We start from the raw sequence: 17,748 nt of genomic DNA on the forward strand, positions 1-17,748 counted from the left end.
TGCGAGTTCAGGAATCCTCATTGCTAATCAGGAGTTTTGTTCTTCTTTTTCCCCTCTGTGGGCATTCAGGTAAATCTATACTGCACCACCTGCAGTTGCAAAGCCAAACACCTCTGCAACACATGCCCAGCCAGGGGACTCTCCTGTCCCCTTGTGGCACACAGGAGGTGTTTTGAGGCGTTCTCTCATCATGGGGTCTCAGCATGCAGTTGCTCCCCAGTGCAGGGTGGATGTGGAGGCAGAGGCTCCCCTGTGTGCAGGGACAGTGCAGGCTGGATATGGGGGCAGAGTTTGCCTGCAGTTTTGCAAGGCTGCCAGCCTGACTGTTCTCACAGTGATAGGAGGGGGCAGGGGAGGAACCCATCCGGACCAGCCTGAGGGAAGCTGCATGAGACAGAGGTCAGTTGTGGAGGATGGGGAGGGACTGCTGGACTGAGAGCCATTGCAGGGGCTGTTAGGGAGGAGTGCCCTGCCTGCTGAGGCTCTGCCTCCCGTGCCTTGCCAGCTGAGTGGGCACTGTGCCAGCGAGCCTGTCCCTGGAGGGTGTGAGCAGCCAATGGTGCAGGGGGCTGGCATGGCACCTCCCCGCTGGTACTTTGGTCTTTTATCACCTGAGGCAAGGGGGAAGGCTGCCTTTGGCTTGGTGCTTTCACAGCCCAGAGTGGTACGGGTACAGCTGGCTGCTGACCACAAAGCAGGTGAGTTTGCAGCCCCAGGGCTTCTGTTTGGTGGCAGAATGGTGTGAAGGGGCTGTGCTGTCCCCAGAGCAGGGGTGACACTCTGTGATGGTGGAGAGCATTCACCAGCGTGTTTGGGAGCTGCTTTGTTTTCTTGAGGACTAATACCTTGCCAGGTCCTGCAAGGAAATTCATGGCAGTCCCTGCTTTCAAGGGCCTAAAGGCAAGCAGGCAGCAGATTAAATTGCCACCTCTTTTCTCTAAACCCTCTGTCCCAAACTGTCCTGAGCAGGCAAGAGCCAAATTGACAGCTTCTCCCCAGGTGACATTACCTGGTGCCAGCTCCCTTGTGCTCTTTGTGCCTGTCATGCATCTAGAAAGCAGTTTCTCTCGGGAAATATTTGCAGTTTTATTTTGCACTCCTTAAACCTTATTGTGATGACAGCTTTGCTCCTGTCATTAACAAAATTTGGCAGTGTCTGCACCTTCAGATGCATTTGTGCTGTGAAAGAAAGTGTGCTGATCCCAGAGGGTTTCTCCTCTCCCAGCAGGTACATGTTGCTGATTCCTTCCCCTTGCCATCCCTGACTGTGAATGGTTGTGTGGCAGTGTCCTCTTGACACAATGGATGCTGGCACAGCTTGGTTTCCTCTGCTCACCTTCTGAGCCCCGTTTCTTGACATCAGCTTCTCTCACTGGGGCTTTGAGTTTGTCTGCTCTCAAGACAAATAGAAATATGTGGAAGGGAGTCCTGACTTCCCATTCTGCTGTTTATTCTTAAGTCAAGGTTGTAGTTTAGAAGTTGGCTTTCAGTGACAGCTCCAGCATGTGCTGGCCTCCAGTTCTGTCTCATTCCTGTCTGACTGCCTGGCACAAATATTTGTGCTAGCATGAAATCAGGGATGGGAACACGTTTGGGTGTAGGGAGAAGACAGATTTGTTTTCTTCGGCCACAGCAGCAGCTGACATTTGCTAAAGGTTTTCTGTCAAACTGGCAGCCTGTGTGTGCTCAGATAAATCAGCATGTGCAGCAGCCTGAGCCTGAGAGGATGTGCTCAGCTGCACTGGGGCTGCTGGGGAGGGCATCTGCACATGGGAGTGCTGGCAGAGGGCAGAAGGGAAGAGCTGGCCTCTGGGAGGGTGGGGTGCTGCTGGCAGGACTGGGGGAGCTGGTGGACTGGGAGCCCACAGCTGGCTTGGAGGATGGCAGCTGTGGCTCTGGCAGCCTGACAGGCAAAGAGCAGGAGGAGGGTGCTGTACTCAGCTCAGACTGGGGGTAGAGCAGTGGCATCTGGGAGTAGAGGTGACAACCCACATCTGTAGGGCAGTTTGGTGGCACTAAATGCAGTCAGCAAGGTCAGAGACTTGTGGGTAAGTTTAACCTGTTTCTGCTCCAGTGATGTCCTGGCTTGTGGAGATGTTGGGTGCCCATATTTCAAATCCAAGCTTACTGGTGTGATGCATTAATGAGACAAAATGAGGTCTGTGTGCTCCCCTCCATGCCTCACGCTGGGCTGTGATTCTCTAGTAAGCACTCTTCCTTCAGGTGATAAGGCAAAACCTGAAGGTTGAAAGTTCAGCCCCATGCCCCATGGGATCAGGAGAGCAGATACAAAGGTTGGCCTTCCTGGAGAAAGCCTCACTGTCTGATTTGTGTGGAACATGTATGGCAAGGCAGGGGAGAAAAATAGCACCACTTTGGTGGCTTGGGCCATGAGGACCAGATACATCCAGGATTGCATTGTGATACTTCTAGTGTGGCTGTTCTGTCACTGTCTGGAGCTGACTTCTGGGAGGTGAGAAAAGGGAAAGGCAGGACTGAGGAGGCTCCTGAGCCATTTATGTGTCAGCATGAGCTTCGGGCCATTTGCACTGCTTCGGTGTGCGTGTGGCTCTGAAACTAATTTGCCTGATCATTTTAATAAATGTAAAAGGGATGTCCTGGTGTGCAAGTAATGGGGCATTAATCCATGCCTAGCTGTGTTAACAGCACTCTAGGAAGGAAATACTCTCATGCTGTTCTCATTCTCTTAATTATGGGATGTTCAATTTAGGATCCTCTTCCATGAAGGCTGCTCAGCCTCTGGCTTTCAGGTGGCTCTCTGGTGACTCTTATTTCACTTCTTAAACCAGTTTCCTCCCAGTTCCTCAGCTCCTTTTACCATGCAGATTCCCAGTTCCAGCAGTGCCATTGTCCTGATGTTCAATCATACAAAAACTTTCTGAGGCATAGTACCTTTTTGGTGCTGCTGGCTTGTCTTCTGCCCCAGTGCAGGTCCGGATGACAGGTTTCCTAGGAAGATGCAAACTCTGCTCCCTGACACTTCTCCCACGGGAAGCCTTGGAGCTACACCCTGCTTGGCTGCAGATGCTTGCCTGCTTTTATGTGCAGTTTTTGGCTCCTGAGAGCACTGTGTTCCTGGGAAAATATACTTAGGTCTTTATTTAATCTCTTTCATTTCTAGGTTAAATGTATAATGTTTTTCTGGATTTGTTTTTTAAATGTCCTGTAAAATTCCCAGATTTCTCTTCCCAGCCAGTTTTCCCCCCTCTTAGACTGCAGAACGGTAGCAGCTCTTTTCCAGCCCTGGAAGTGACTGGGGTCTGGCTCAGCTCAGAAACTCCCTGACCAGGCCACTGGAGGGTTCATCATTCACCTCTTTTAAGGGACTCAGAGAGTTCTGTAGATTACAGCAAACTGGTCAGATAGAGCTTGGGGTGACTTAGGGTTTGTTTTGCAAATGATCATTCGTTGGAGCTCTGTTTAAACAAACAGAGCTCAAATAAGCTTTCCACTTCATTGCATTAAAATCCCTTAATTCATTAAAATCCCCTGGCCGCAGACATTCAGGCCTCTGCAGTGCCAGGTGCTGTTTAAACAGTTATCAAGTGCTGGTGTCTGCTGTAAAATGATCACATTGTTCACTTCCCGTCGCTCGTCCGCGAGTTGAGTGGCTTTTGTTAGGGGAGATGATACTAGTCCTGGTATTTGCTGGCTGTACAGCCAGCACCAAGGAAACCTGTAACTTTGCCCAGTTTTATACCCAGGAAGGTTGTTTTTGCCCTGTCTTGCTGTGCAGCCGCAGCAGGAGCATCTGTTCCCTGGTGGAAAGCATCAGCAGTTTTCCAGCTGGATCAGACAGCTGTGGAAGACTCTGTAGTTACTGGGCAGGTGGGGAGCTGAAGCCAAAAGTCAAAAGAAAAAAAGGCCAGAGAGAAATAAACTCAGCTGTCCCAAGCCTCTCTTGGTGCAGAGGGACTCCATTGCCCTACTTGTGTCAGCAGGTAAGAAACAGCCCTGTGATGTATTTGTGTGTCCATCTTGGTCTCTCACTCTTTTGGCTACCTGGCTGTGCTGAATATTGGCAGCCTTGCTGTCTTTCCTTGCTGTTGCCCTTTGTGGTGGATGTCTGTCCTCCTGAATGCCCCTCTGCATGGAAGGGTGCAGCAGAGGCAACAAGGGGGGTGTTTTGCCAGAGCAAAACTGGAGCAGGCTGTCAGGACCACTTGGTGCATGTATTTTGTCAGGCCTGTCTCGGTAACACAAGTTAATTGAGTGTGTAGACATTATCAAGTGAGTTTTGATGATTCACAACTTGTTTATGACAGGGTTACAGGCTTTCAGCGACTGGTCTTCCTATATTTTTATATTTTTGTCTTATTGTGGTTAATTTGATAGAAAATTAGATTAACCTAAACCAAGCTGCTCTTGTGGACATGCATATAAAGCACATGTAATGAAGAGTGTAAGTGATTTTCCCTTGAAAAGTGCAGACTTAGCTGATCTGGAGCTTTTTAAGATCTGCAGCCACAGATCAGTTGGGATCAGGTGAACTGTCTGAAGAGGGCCACAGAAGGTATAACAGCATAGTGCAGTGGGTGAGGTTTGTGTGCAGTGTTTTGAGGAGGAATGCCTTTCCTTAGGGAGCTCCCTGTGCTGGTCTCTCACAGCTCTAGTTGAATGTGGGGCTGCAGAAAAGGCATTTTCATCTCATGTCCAAGAGTGGGACTGTACAAATGGTTTCATGCTGTCCTATCCTTGGCATTTGATATAAAAGGAGGGTGACCTGAACTCCTTCCCATACCTGTTTGCACCTTCACTAGCTCTTCACACTTTCAGGGACCTTCTCTTCTCAGGAATGCACTGAGAGCCAGAAGTATCTCCAGAGCAGAAGTGCTGGCCTGTAAGCCCCTCTGTTGCATGTGAGATTCTGTGTGGCTTAGGAAATCTGCAGTACAGGAGCAAATTTCATTCCAGAGGGAAAGGGCAAAGGTACTTCCTTTGCTTCTGGCTCAGCATCCAGGTGGCAAGTGAAAGGCAAGAGGGAGGGAGTTGGCTGAATACTGCTGAGACACGTCAGAGAGCATAGGGCATCTGGTTCCCATGCTGCAGGTGAGGAGATGAAGGCATCTCCAGAAAGCTGAAAGTTGTGGCCACTTCTGAAATTTTCTCTGGTGTCCAGATTTCTTTGTGTGGTGACTTCTAACAACTCTCATTAAACAGTAACAATTAAGAGTCTTAGAACTGACTCCTGCAGTCTGGCAGAGCTGAAAGGAGTGGTCCAAAGGGCAAAGTGGCATCAGTAGCTTGGGGAGGGAGAGGCATTGCTTAAAAAGCAGTATTGGCACAAGATTGAACATGGGCTGTCTGTTTAAGCTTGGAAATAGGGGAAGGAAAGTAACCTCTGGAGGAGCAGTGTTTTGAAGGCTGTCCTTTGGACACAGCATGTATGTGTTGAAGGGAGGTGCTAAAAGTCTTATGATGACACTTGACTCTCTTGGGCTGCCTGGGTGGATCTGCTGAGGGTTGGGGATGTGCATGGTATGGTTTGAAATGCTCTCTGAAGTTGGAGAGAAGTGACAGACATGGCTGTTTCCTGGCTTCTGGGCAGAGCTTGTGCCCTGCCTGGCTGCTGCCCTTCCTCATATGCTGCTAGAGCCTGATGACCTTGGCAACTCTTCCCTCCATATGTCCTTGTATATTTATATTTACAGACATACATTTATAAGGCTCCCTCTGGAGCTCAGTCTCCTCTTTGAGGAGATCAGGTGCTCCCTTAAGTCACTTGTGCCTCAGCTGTCCTAACCCTACAGCCTGCCTGCCAAGGAGCCCCTGAGCTTCAAGGAGAGTATAAGTGTCTCAACTTTGTGTTCTTGGTGTCTTTCTGTCCTTTCCCAGGAGGAAACTGAAGTGAGAAAGACGTAACTGAAAAAGAACGATTGGAAGGAACAGATTCATTTCTTAACAAGATCAAGTTTGAATTAAATGGCTGATAAACAGATCAGGTAAATTTTATTTTTTTTAATTGTGCTTTAGGTTTTTCTTTTAAAATCTTTCAAACTTATTTCCATTTGGGATCCAGGAGGTTGGAGGAAATCACCTGATCACCTCTTCCAGCCTTTAACGGTTTTGATTCTTCTTCTCCTTTCTTACCTGCTTTTTTTGAACCTTCTCTTATTTTGTGTGTCTGTCATGTTGTCACATCTCTGCTTTCCTTAGTTCTTTTTTCTCATTGCCTTTTTCTTTCTACTCTCTGCTTTCTATGCTGCATGAGTCTGTTCCTTTTGTTTCTTCTTTCAAAGGTCACCCTGACCTGCTGACTTCAGCTGCTGGCATCAAGGGAGCAAAGCCAGGTCCTTGACCAGCCAAGGATGCAGTACTTGTGAAGACAAAGTCCACGTAGCCTTGTGTAGCCTTGTGCAGCCTTGTGCCCTTACTCTACAGAGTCAAGGCTTGAGTGATAGCAGGAATATGAAGTACCAACAATGATTAAGGACACTTATGTGCACAGTGGAAACTTAAGAGTATTGGTTCTGGTAAAGGCTGGATTTGAGTTTTCCCTGGAAATGAACGGGGATTCATTTCCTGGGAAGACACAGTTCTACCCTTTGCTTCCTAAAAGCTGTATCAGGTGGATCTGCAAGTCCTCCACATGGGATTAACTTTTGCTGCTTGTGAAGTTGCCCCAGCTAAGTGACTCCTACATGCTGTGAGATTCCTGTGGGTTTTTTCATGTTGCTTTTCTAGCATCTACTTTTCCAGGTTAAAAGCTCAGGACAGGTGGGGTGAGTGAAACATGCAGACAAAGGGACAGGACTTGGCAGTCCCTGAATGCTGCAGGCAAGAGGGCTGTTCCTTCTTAGCATTTGCCATGATTTGGATATCTTCCTGTACGCCTGTCTTCTGCAAAAGTAAACAATCCTGAGCTGTGCTGATAAAAATACAGCATTGTGGAGTGTTTGTGTGCCAAGACTTGGCCATCATCCACTACCCAATTTGGAGAGCACTTGGAACTCTTCCAACACACCCATGAAGGGCATGCAGAGATTCACCTCCATGGATCCTGGCAGGTCTATGTTCCCCATAACCTCAGCAAAGCAAAATGATCAGACACCTGTGGCTATTTGACTTGGTATTTTGAAGGAAGTGGAGATGTGTCCTACAAGAGGAGATGTGTCCTACAAGATGTGCCCTGGCTCCTCCAGTGTGCTCTTGGGGGTGTGAGCAGGAGCTTGCTGGCTACAGGGACTAGTTAAAAGGGCTGAGGAGGAGCACTAGAAGAGGAGAACTGGGATGCCTTTATATCCCTTCTTGTATTAAACTGAGCAAATGGCTTCATTTGCATGCTAGCCAGCATTGTCCCCATTTCACTAAGCCCTGCACACGTAGGTAGTGAGAGGCAGTAGCTGTGCAGAAGCTAAATAGGACAGAGAGACCAGGCACAGTGGATTCTTATCCCTTGAGAGAGCAGAAAGCACTGATGTGTGAAGTGGGATGACTCAGTCACAGGGGAAATAGCTTTTGATTCAGGTGCAATGGTCTTTGTCTCATGTTCTTCTCTGTGCCTTAAATCCCTCACCTCTCCTGCTTTGCTCATCTCTCCAGCTGATGGGACCATGTGTCTGCAGTGGTCACAGGCAGCCAAGCCAAGGAGACTTGTTTCTGACACCCCTTAGTAGAGCAAGATTGATAGAAAAGACTAAAATCAACAGCAGTGGTTTGCTGCATGGTGAGATCAAGGGCATTGCATTTCTGCAGCAGTGCACGGGGAACTTAATCTCAGTGTCTCACTGGATAGTGCTCCATGTCCATCCCTGCAAGTTTCCCCCTGCAGTGTTCATGGCTAGATTCAGGTGTGATGGGAGTATTGAGCAAGGGTTTTGGCCCCACAGGCAGAGGGAGAGGCTGTCTGCAGCCTCATCAGATGATTCCCCTTTACTGCTGGGGTCTGGGCTGAAATTGGGGAAATCTCTTGCACTTACAGTAGCAGCAGGCAGGACCTTTGTGTCTGTGTCTCAGTCCCACCTGATATAAACCCTGGGTTGATTTCACTGTTGGAACAGGTTGAGAAAGGCACGTGTTTGCTTGTCCCAGGTGTTTCAGGGACACTTAGAGAAGTGATGACAGTGCTGAGGCTGGAAGGGGGCACTAGTTGTGCCTCACAGTCTGTGACCTGCCAACAGTGACTTCAGAGCTGAATTTGGGGAGGCTGAGGTAATCCTGTCTTCAAATACCTTCCTTGTCCATGGTGTCTCCATCCTGGGACACTTCTATGTGGTTTTTAACCTCCTCCTTCAGGGTGACTGTGGGTTAGATAAGGAGAGCACAATGATATGAAGTTTACTGTTTGAAGTTTTCCCATGTCCTGAGAACAAGTTCAGTGTAGGAGTTTACAGGCAAATCTATTCCATTCTCAGACTGTGGCATGCAGATCCCTGAGGCAACAGTCTGGAGTTGGTGAGGTCTGAAAGTCTGGCTCTGCACTGAGCTTGTACACTGATCTGGGCCTGCCTTCCTGAAGTACTGTGCTGATTTAATCTCAGTCAGCACTGTCTAGTTTGGAGTTGTAGGCTGAGCTCAGATCTGTCTGCCCATCCTTGGCACCTCTTCTTCCAGCTGTGCCAGCCCTGGGGCTGTGTGTGTGTTATATTGGCAGGTGTTGAGGAGGAAGGAGCTTTGGGTGCAGGACAGCAGAGGCTGAAAGGAGTGTGTCAAGGTATGTCAGTCCTGAGGTGTCAAGATCATGCTTAACCCTTGTGGACAAAGTCTTTTATATTTTTTCCATCCCTCATTTGTCTGCTTTCCTCAGGGACCCTTCAAGTTGAAACCTGCAGTCTTCAATCCTGCCTTTCCCTCAAGCATGGCTGTTTATTGATCCTCTCTGCATTTGCCCCTTGATGCAGATTGCTCTGGAGCGCTGTTGGGGGGAAGATGTTTGCAGGGCTTCACCCCAACGTGCCTTGGCCAGCCTCAGCACTGCTGCCTCTGAAGGGTAATGCAGTCTGTCCCCCATCCAGAGCAGCAAGTCACCACCATGAAAGGCAGCGTGCCAGTTCCCCCAGGGGGAGGATAGGCCTTGCAGGCTCACCCAGCTGCAGTCTAGGAGTGCTGTCGGCCACCAGCTTAATATCTGACACATCCTGTGTTCAGGGAGCCATATCCTGTGCTTTATTGAAGGGGGCTGACTCAAACAGGCTCTCTTTGTCTCTTTGTGCAGTGGTTTATTGAGCATGTAAGTGCAGGACATTTTTCTTAATTGAATTTGCTGGGAACCCATGTTTAGCTGATGTGACTTTCGCTCAGTGCCACTTGCAGGAATTCTCAGTGGGAACACAGCGGGGAGTGGAAAAAGCCCCGTGCTTCGGAAGCACGTGCAGTGAGCCAGGTTTTGATTTCCCCCAGAGGTATGAGCTCACGTCTCCACATCTGCAGCCCTGCAGGCTGCCAGCCCGGTGGCTTTGCTGGGCTGCTGCTTTGTGTGTGTTCCCCTGGCCCTGGGAGATGGGTCTGGAAGCAGTTTCCCGTGGCTGCAGCCATCTGCTCCATGGCTGCCAGCTGGGTGCTTCTGCTGGGCCATTCCCACATGATGGTAGCAGCTGATGTATCATGAGTCTCTCATTAGCTGTGATCTGATTGTGGTGCAGGAAAGTGTTTGTCAGTAAACCTGCTGGCTTGGATGCCATCAGGCCCTAGCTGAAGGCTGTCCGCATGGTGGATGGTCCAGCACTCAGTCTTTTCTCCTCTAGGGACAACAGAAATCCCCATGTCCTGGGCAACAGGATTTTTTCCTGCTCCTCGTAATGTGTGGGTTAGGTGTTTGGCTCCACTCCACTCATCAGTGGTTTGTGCTGATGGTATGTGCTGCTTTCTCTGCCTCTCCATATGCACAGCAGGAACCAAGCTTTGCTTTGCGGAAGAGCTTCCTTTGTGCTGGGGGGGACAGCCTTGTCTCACAGCGATGCATTAACTCTGGTCACACAAAAGTCCTCAGCTCTTTGCTCTTTCCCTTCCCTGATATTACCCAGTGCTAAGACATCTGTTTCTCTCTATCTCATCCCCTTGCAGTTTACCTGCCAAGCTGATCAATGGAGGGATAGCTGGGCTGATTGGGGTCACCTGTGTATTTCCCATTGACCTGGCAAAAACTCGCCTGCAGAACCAGCAGAATGGCCAACGGATGTACAGCAGCCTGTGAGTACTGCCCACACGGGCACCATCCCTCAGGGCTTTCCACAGGAGTCTTTGCACTTTGTTACCTCTTTCAGGTGAGCTCAGCACCTCTAGGAACTGGGCTGTCGTCAGGAAAGCCAGGGGACAGTCTGGAGCCAAGCTGTGCTAGAGCAGATAAAGCAAATAGGACAGCTCTTGAGGCTGCTGAGCTGAGCAGGGGAGTCCTCTGCAGAGGCACATCTGTTTGCATCCCTGGCTTGGGAGCAGTGTGTTCACTACTGCCAGGGCTCAGAACCAAACCACAAGGAATCCCAATCAACTGATCCCAAACACAAGGAGTCTGCTGAGCTGGTCAGGTGCCTGAGGGAGTTTCTGCCTCTGTTCTGTTTCCATTGCTGTGATATTGGAGATCCTTCCTTTGCTGTGTCAGTTTTAAAAAGAGGAAGCAGTTGCTCATTCCCAGTCTAGAGCATTGCATGTGGGCCTTTTGAAGGATCACAGGCTTACACATGCTATAGTTAGACCAGCCATCCACTGTCCAAAAGAACCCCAGCTACTGCACCTGTAGGAAAAGAAGGCACGAGCGTATCCAGCCCACCAAATTCACTTGGAGTTTGTGTCGAGTGCTTAGGGCTGTGTGTCTCCTGTGAGAATGGGTACCACACTTAGCACAAGATGCTTTATCCTGGGAACCAGAGACTTAGGCCTTAGTTTTCCAAAAGAATTTGTGGTATTGAGGGGAAGAAGGGACTGGGACTGGTGAAGTATGTCCTGTCCTCCTACCACTTGGTTTAGAACTAGTGTAACCTGATCCCTGCTCCTCCACACCATCTTTTCTTCTTTCCTGCCCAGGAGAATTTGAGGCAGAGGGGGAATAGGAAGGAAATGCTGTCTCTGCTGATGGCTTTAGTCTCTGTGCCTCCTTGCTCTAGCTGATGACGTGAGCTTAGGCTGTAGGCTCTGGTGCTTCCCTTGGTTGTTCCTGTGCTCTCTGCTCCCTCCTGCACTGTCAGTGTGCCATGACTTTTTGGCAGGATGTGGCCGCCCATATTGCTTTGCATCCCCTTTTGTTGTGTCCTGCTCCTGCTGTAGATTGCTTCACCTCCCTGAGGATCATTTGTCCTCGTGACCTGACAGCAGGAGGAGTTTAGGCAGGTTGAAGAACTTGTAGGCACTCCTTGGGGCTGCATGCCAGGATGTCTCATGCCTGGAAGGGAGCTCGGTAGGAGAGAGGCTTTAACCTCCAGCAGTCAAGTGCAAGTCAGCTCCATAGCCAGGACTTGCAGTGAGATCAGGAGCTGTTGAGGAATACATAAGATTTACACTGTATATTTGAACTGGCTGCTTCTAAGAACAGGAAGGGCTGAGCTTTCCTAAGAAAGTTTCCCCTGTTACAGCAGTTTTTTTTTCTGGAAATGCTGTGTGCCCATCCATACTAGATCTCCTGATTACACCAATTACCTGGTGTCTGCTGAATACCCAAGAAAGGCAGCAAGTCCCTTTAAAATGTTAGCTCTCTTACTTTAAGATAGTATGCCTTACTTATGCTCAAGAGATCTTTGGCATCAGGGGAACCTTTCACTTTAAAAAGACAAAGACACTAAAGGACTTCTGAGGGATGGAGAGAGCTTGGCTTTTGGGCTGTGCTGCCCCAGGTGTGTTACTGTGGGGGTTCCATTTTAGTATAATTTTAGTTGGCTGTTGGCTCCCTTTTTCCAGGGAGAAAAGAACACTGGATGTAGCCTTGGCTGCGTCTTGTTCTGCTGCAGCTTGAGGGGCTTTCAGTGACATGCACGCTCTATCCTGATGCAGCAGGGCTGTATCAATATGGTGGGGAGCAACTCTTCTCACTCCTCTCCCTGCTGCAGCATCACTGGCTCGGGGAAAATGTGTTGCCTCCAGCACTGCATGCAGTGTCAGAACTTGACAGGAGGGATAGGAGGGAGGTGCACTGAGATTTCTGGGGCTTGCAGATGAGTTGGAGGGGCTGCTCAGAAGGAGATGAGTATGTGCAAGTTGCAGGGGCTAGGGTGGAATGTGTGAAAGATGAGATGCCAAAGGATTCAAGGAGTCCCAGCTGAGGGGAAACTCATTGCCATGACTGGTAGCAATGCAAGATGGGCTCTTCACAAATAATTCTAGAACAGTCTTTGCCCATGGCCATAAAGCCCTCAAGGAAGCTTTGTATTTCCTTCTCTTCCACCTCAGCACTACTGCAGAGCTGAGAAGAAGTTTACTCCTTGTGTTGCCAAATCTCTTAAAAATGCATTTGTGTTTTAATCAGCCACACTTCTCTTATTACTGCTTAAAAGAGCCTTTTATTCCTTAAATTATGTACACATACATGCATGTGCACCTCTCCTTTCCTGTATGTCTAGAGCTAGTACCTGTCTCTTTCCAAAGATCCTAAAGGCAGCATTCCAGCTTCATGCAGCTGTGGTCCAGTGAGGAAAATTGCCAGGGAATCTATGCAGCTATCCTGAACTGTGACTTTGGATTTGCTAGGGGTGTGTGTCTCTGTGCCTTCAAAAGCCAGTGCTCTGCAGGGTTTTCCCATTTGTAGTAAATGTGTTTGCAACAAGGAAAGTGACAGTTTTCCCCTTGGAGCACAATACCCTGCCACGCTGTCCTCAGGGCAAGAGCCCATGTGCTTGCTGCCTGCTGTGGGACTTGATGTGTTAAAAGTGCATGTTTTAATCTTCGTGGGAGGCCACAGATGACTGAGTGTTCAGGTCATCTCATCTTTGTGTGCCTCGTGTCAGATTTCACTGAGTAAGACAAACAAGTCAGCATGGGGGGTTTGACCCCCCTCATTTCCCTTCCAGAGCTGGATTTTAAAATGTGCCCATGGGGATCTGCTTGTTAGAGCATTTCATGTGCATTTGCCACAGGGGACCCTGGATAAACAGCCCTTGCAGTGACACTTTTCCCTTTTGTGTTTCTAGAAAGCAGACAGTGTGTGCAGGGTGAGCCAGGGGTTTCAAAGCCCCTGTGACTCAGGGGTTGAAATGGGACTCAGAGGTTGAAATGGGACTGAAGGGGTGAAATGGGACTCAGGCTTGAACAACGGCGCATTCAGAGGCTGATGTCGTTCCCATCTCAGCTGAGGGTTTTGCTGACAGAATGTAAATGGAAACCACTCCAAGAAATTTGTTTGTTTTTCTCTGCACTCACCCACCTTTGAGGTGCTGTGGTTGATCTCCCTCTGTTGTGTTTGCAGGTCTGACTGCCTCATTAAAACGATTCGGTCGGAAGGCTACTTTGGCATGTACCGAGGTGAGTACAGCTGAGTCAGGCACAGTGCAGCTTTTGCGTTGGAAGCACTGGTGCGTAAGTAGGAGGAAAAGCTCTGTTCTCTGGCATATAAAGCAATAACCTGGCAATATCCTCGGAGGTTGAACAGTGCAGCTGTTTCTAAAATAAACTCCATGCAGGTGTCTATTCAGATACCTACCACTGAGGACTTGAGTCCTCCAAATGACTGTTTTGGTGTTAAACCTTACCACTTAGTGAAGTTCATCATTACTAGCAGGCTAAGTGAAGCTGCTGGACTTTGTGTCAGGACTGTATATTATATTTCCCAGCTTGGGCATGGTAGCTTTTGACAGAGGGGCAGTAGCAAACCAGCTCTTGAAGTTCTGTGGTTAATGATTGAATTTATGTCAAAACCCTCCACCAGCACGGTCAGGTCTGCTGTCTCAAGCATGCCCAAGTGCCCTGTTCAAGCATTAAGACAAGCTGCAATTAAAAAAAAAAAAAAATAACCTGCTCTTCAGAAAAACTCCCTTGGGATGGTAAGAAAATCAGAGGTTGGCTCAGGGTGGAGCTTCACCTGTTTGGTTGCTTTGTGCTGACCTGCTTGAAATCTCTTGGCTCCTTGGTTCAGGCTGTGTATTACAGCAGTGAGTTCTTCAGCTGACATGATGCCTTTTATAATTTAAACACAAAATCCCTGTAAGTTTTTAAAGATTTTGAGGAGAGGAGGCCAGCAGGCCAAATTCTGACTTTACTTGTAGCAGAGGAAAACATGGAATACCTTCTTGGCTTGCAGCATGCTCCAGCTGGCTTCATTGACCCTGAGCTCTGGTTCATTCTATATCCTGATAGTCGCCTGCCTGCACATGCAGTTTTTATCTGGGTGCTTAGATAGCATTCTTGGTGGCACTCAGTCCCTGATTAAGCCTGGTTCAAGTTATGCTGCTGTGATTAAGTTGAGTCCTTGCTCTTTGTTTTTTCAAGCAGAAGTCCAAAGATGCTGGCACCTTGCTCTTGGCACATGTAGTGTTCCTTGCTGCTTCTTCCCTGCTCCTAAGGAAACAGGCATTGTGGCTGGCCAGCCCAGGAGCAGGCATTGGATGTTCAGGCAGAGTCTCTTGCCCAACTTCCTGGTGGGCGTTTCAGGGGAGTGTGGTGGATGGCAGGGATGGATTGGCTGCTTTGCATCAGCTTTCCTGGGAGCAGGCAACAAGACAAAGAACCTCAAGGAACCCTGGCAAGCTCCATCCTCAATGCTAGCTATGACGTGTTCCCCTTTGATTTTTTCCAGAATCTGGCTGCTGCTGTGTTCCTAGCCAGGATTTTGAGCTTGTGTTAACTTTGGCTGTAAATGTGCCCTGGCAGGCTGCTTGGCAGGAGGCAGAAGGAGGAAGCTGGTTGGGGAAACTTACTGGGGAGACTGTGGGACCAAGAGTTTTCGTGAGAATCAGGACTTTTGGGAGAGACAGCTTAGTCCTTTAAGGCTTAGAGTGGTAGAGAGGATGTGGATCTCCAGGCCACTTGTCATCCCCAAGCAGAAGGGTACAGAGGGTTTTGCATACCTCTTTCTTTTCCCGACCTTTCCCAGGTCTGCTCAGCTTGGTCCATGTCTCTAACTCTGTTCAGGGTGCTGAGAGTTGATTGAAATTACTTCTGACTATTAAATAGGGAGCTGGGTTGGAGAGGCCTTTTTTTAATAGCTCCTTCCAGAAAATTACAGATGCTTCAGCATGGCCATGGTGCAAATGTGAGTAGTTCCAAGAGCAGCAATCCTGGTCCCTGTGCCTCAGTTCTGTAAGCTGACATAAGCAGACCTTCCCACCCTCTTAGGGAGAGGGTTGGTGGGTAAAATACATCCAAGGTCCATGAAGATTGTGTGAGTTCTTTTCTGGAAAGAAGGTAAAGAGATATCTCAGCCTTGCAGACAGAGAGAAATGGAAATCAGGTGGTGGGATTGGTTCCTGCTCCCTCCAGCTGTCCTAGTTCCCCAGCAGAGTTTGCTGAATGACTCACAAGCTCCTATTTGCAGGCTTTAAGCTGAAATTGGGAGGATTATATCTTAATGTGCTAAAGTAGCAGCTGCTGCTCCCCATGGAGGAGTCACAAGCACGTCACTTGTCCCTGCAGATCCTTTGGCCTCTGTCAGAGGACAGAAAGGGTTTGTTTGGGCACAGCCATTCCTGCTGGGGTGACTTCAGGGCTTCTTCATGTGTGAATCAAATCTCCTCAGTGCAGACAGGAGAGTGGCTTGTGTTTGTAGAATGCTTTTCTGCAAAGCACCTCTTAATATATTTGTGTGGGCAAACAGCTTTTGCTTTGTATGAGTAGCCCATAGCAAACTGTGTGATGTATAAGGCAATCCCAACATTTCTCTCAAGTTCTTCCCCAGAATTTACAGGGATTCTTGGATTTGTTTGGGACAGGAAGAAGAGGAGTTCCCTTTATTTTTTCCCATAATGTCTGTATAGCAGCAGTGCCTTGATGCTGGATGGTGCTGTCCAGCCCTGTCTGTGCTCAAGGAATTGATGGTGCACAGCCTTAAAACATGATGCCAAGTGAATGAATCCATAGTGCCTGTGGGCTTCTGGTCCCCATGGGCATCAGTGATAGGGGATCTTGGGGAGATGCTCCCTCAGCTTCCTACTGCAGTCCAGCCAGAAGCCACCTAAAGATCCCAGCATGTGTTCTGGGCAATCCCAGTGCTGCTTGCAGACCAAGTGTTTAGCCAAGCTGGCAGGAGCCAAAGGCCCAGATCAGGCTGAGGAAGTTCCCTTTGCTGTTGGTGACGTTTGGAGGGTAGCTGCACTTAGCTGCAGTAGTGTGGCAGCCTTCCCTGGCCTCTGCTAATAATATCTCCCAGTGCTGCACTGGGGATGACTCAATCTCCCTGTTATGTAGGTTGCTGGTGGTGTATAAGGACTTCTGTGAGAAATGTGTTTTAATAAAAAATCAAGGCTTGGTGAGAAGAGGGCGCCTACAAGTTTAGTTGGCAAACAGCTAGTTTTGCCTCTGGTTGATTTTGTTCTTTGTAGTGCTTCCTTAATTATTTACAAAAAGCTTTGGTTTTTAATGATTCCTGTTTCTTTTTCCATTCTGTTTGTCTGTCTTTGCTTGTGGTACATGTAGCATTGCCTGTAGGCCAAGGTTGGCTTTAGTTAGGGAAGTATCCATTGGCATGGGTAGAATTGAGGAGATTTTACAAAAAGAAGAAAATGCTGTGGAAAGCATACAGCCAGCAGCTGGAGTATCTAATATCTCCTCCTCCAGTAAATTGAAGCTGTTATGGATTATTCAGGACAGGGATTATCCATTCTCTGCTAAGCAGCTTTACTGAAAATATCAAAGATGTAGGAGAAAACTCAGGTTCATTAACTTTTCTCCTGTATATGTTGCGTGATTTTACCCTCAGCTTTATTTCCAGTTGAAGAGAAACTTCTGTGAAAGCCTCTTGGTTCCTAAGGAAGTCAGAGTGTGGAAGTGTACACACTTCTTGTGTGCCTTTCTTGCTTGACAGTTTGGAGTTTGTTTGCTTTCTTTAGTGAACCCTTTGCACTGGTGTTAAGAGTAGCAGCTTTATGCTTTTTTCCTTTCTCTTTTTGTTTTTCCAAGGAAAGGGTTATTCATGCTGTGTCAGTGTACAGGTGTTACACTTCATAGCCATTGGGAGTGTTGTTGCCAACTTGGCCTTTGAGGGAACACTTCATGGGCAGCCACTTCCACTTAAAATGAGGCTGTGTGGATTTGCTTTGTAGATCCTGATATGATTGGCATTAAAAGGTGGATGTGGAGTGTGAAGGTTCTGTGTGGCTTCTCTTTGTGTACAAGAGCCATGGCAGAGGGGACATGATGTGTAGGAGGAACATCAAACTGAAGCAGCACAATCACTGGTGCCCTTAAAAGTTTGCAAAGAACCAGAAGTGTGAGAGGCCTGCCCTGCTCCCTACTAGTTGATTTGTGTACTGTGAAAGATGATGGCATTTGTTGGATGAAACAAATGACAAGTGTGGAATGAATGCATTGCTTTGGCTTGCAAGAGGCTGCACTACTCTGTATTTCCTGCAAAATCTGAACATGGGAGTTGAAAAGGGGGAAGATGTGTTGGGCTGCCCAGCCCCATGCAGCAAAGGCTGTCTTTTCTTGCTGCAGTTTTCTGAATAGTGGAGATGTGTCTTCTGAGCAGAGGATGTGGAGCCAAGGATTCCTGTGTTCCACTCCCTGTTGTAGTGGTTCCAGAAGTCCCATTGTGACTTTGCATCCTAATCTGAGGAGAGTCCCCCTAAACCTATGTCTTTCAGCTCTTGAAGGGAGGGGAGTCCATCCCAAGGAATAAAGGATTGAGCTGACTTTCTCTAGGTGTTTTTAGCC

At 48.4% G+C, this 17,748-nt stretch overlaps 1 protein-coding gene across 3 annotated transcripts in view; it reads left to right on the top strand.

Moving 5' to 3' along the window:
• SLC25A22 (solute carrier family 25 member 22) overlaps window positions 1-17,748 on the top strand; it is a 51,973-nt gene that overhangs the window by 17,267 nt on the left and 16,958 nt on the right. For 2 of the 3 annotated variants that reach the window (XM_058806751.1, XM_058806752.1), the window contains exons 2-4: window positions 5,857-5,963; window positions 10,024-10,149; window positions 13,349-13,404. In XM_058806751.1, the coding sequence (XP_058662734.1) occupies window positions 5,944-5,963; window positions 10,024-10,149; window positions 13,349-13,404 (202 nt within the window). In that variant the 5' untranslated portion in view covers window positions 5,857-5,943. Of the gene's footprint in view, window positions 1-3,868; window positions 3,963-5,856; window positions 5,964-10,023; window positions 10,150-13,348; window positions 13,405-17,748 lie in introns of those variants that run through there. The other variant, XM_058806753.1, reaches the window with a different exon arrangement.

The sequence above is a fragment of the Ammospiza caudacuta genome, chromosome 6, assembly GCF_027887145.1.
Source record: "Ammospiza caudacuta isolate bAmmCau1 chromosome 6, bAmmCau1.pri, whole genome shotgun sequence".
Taxonomy (NCBI): domain Eukaryota; kingdom Metazoa; phylum Chordata; class Aves; order Passeriformes; family Passerellidae; genus Ammospiza; species Ammospiza caudacuta.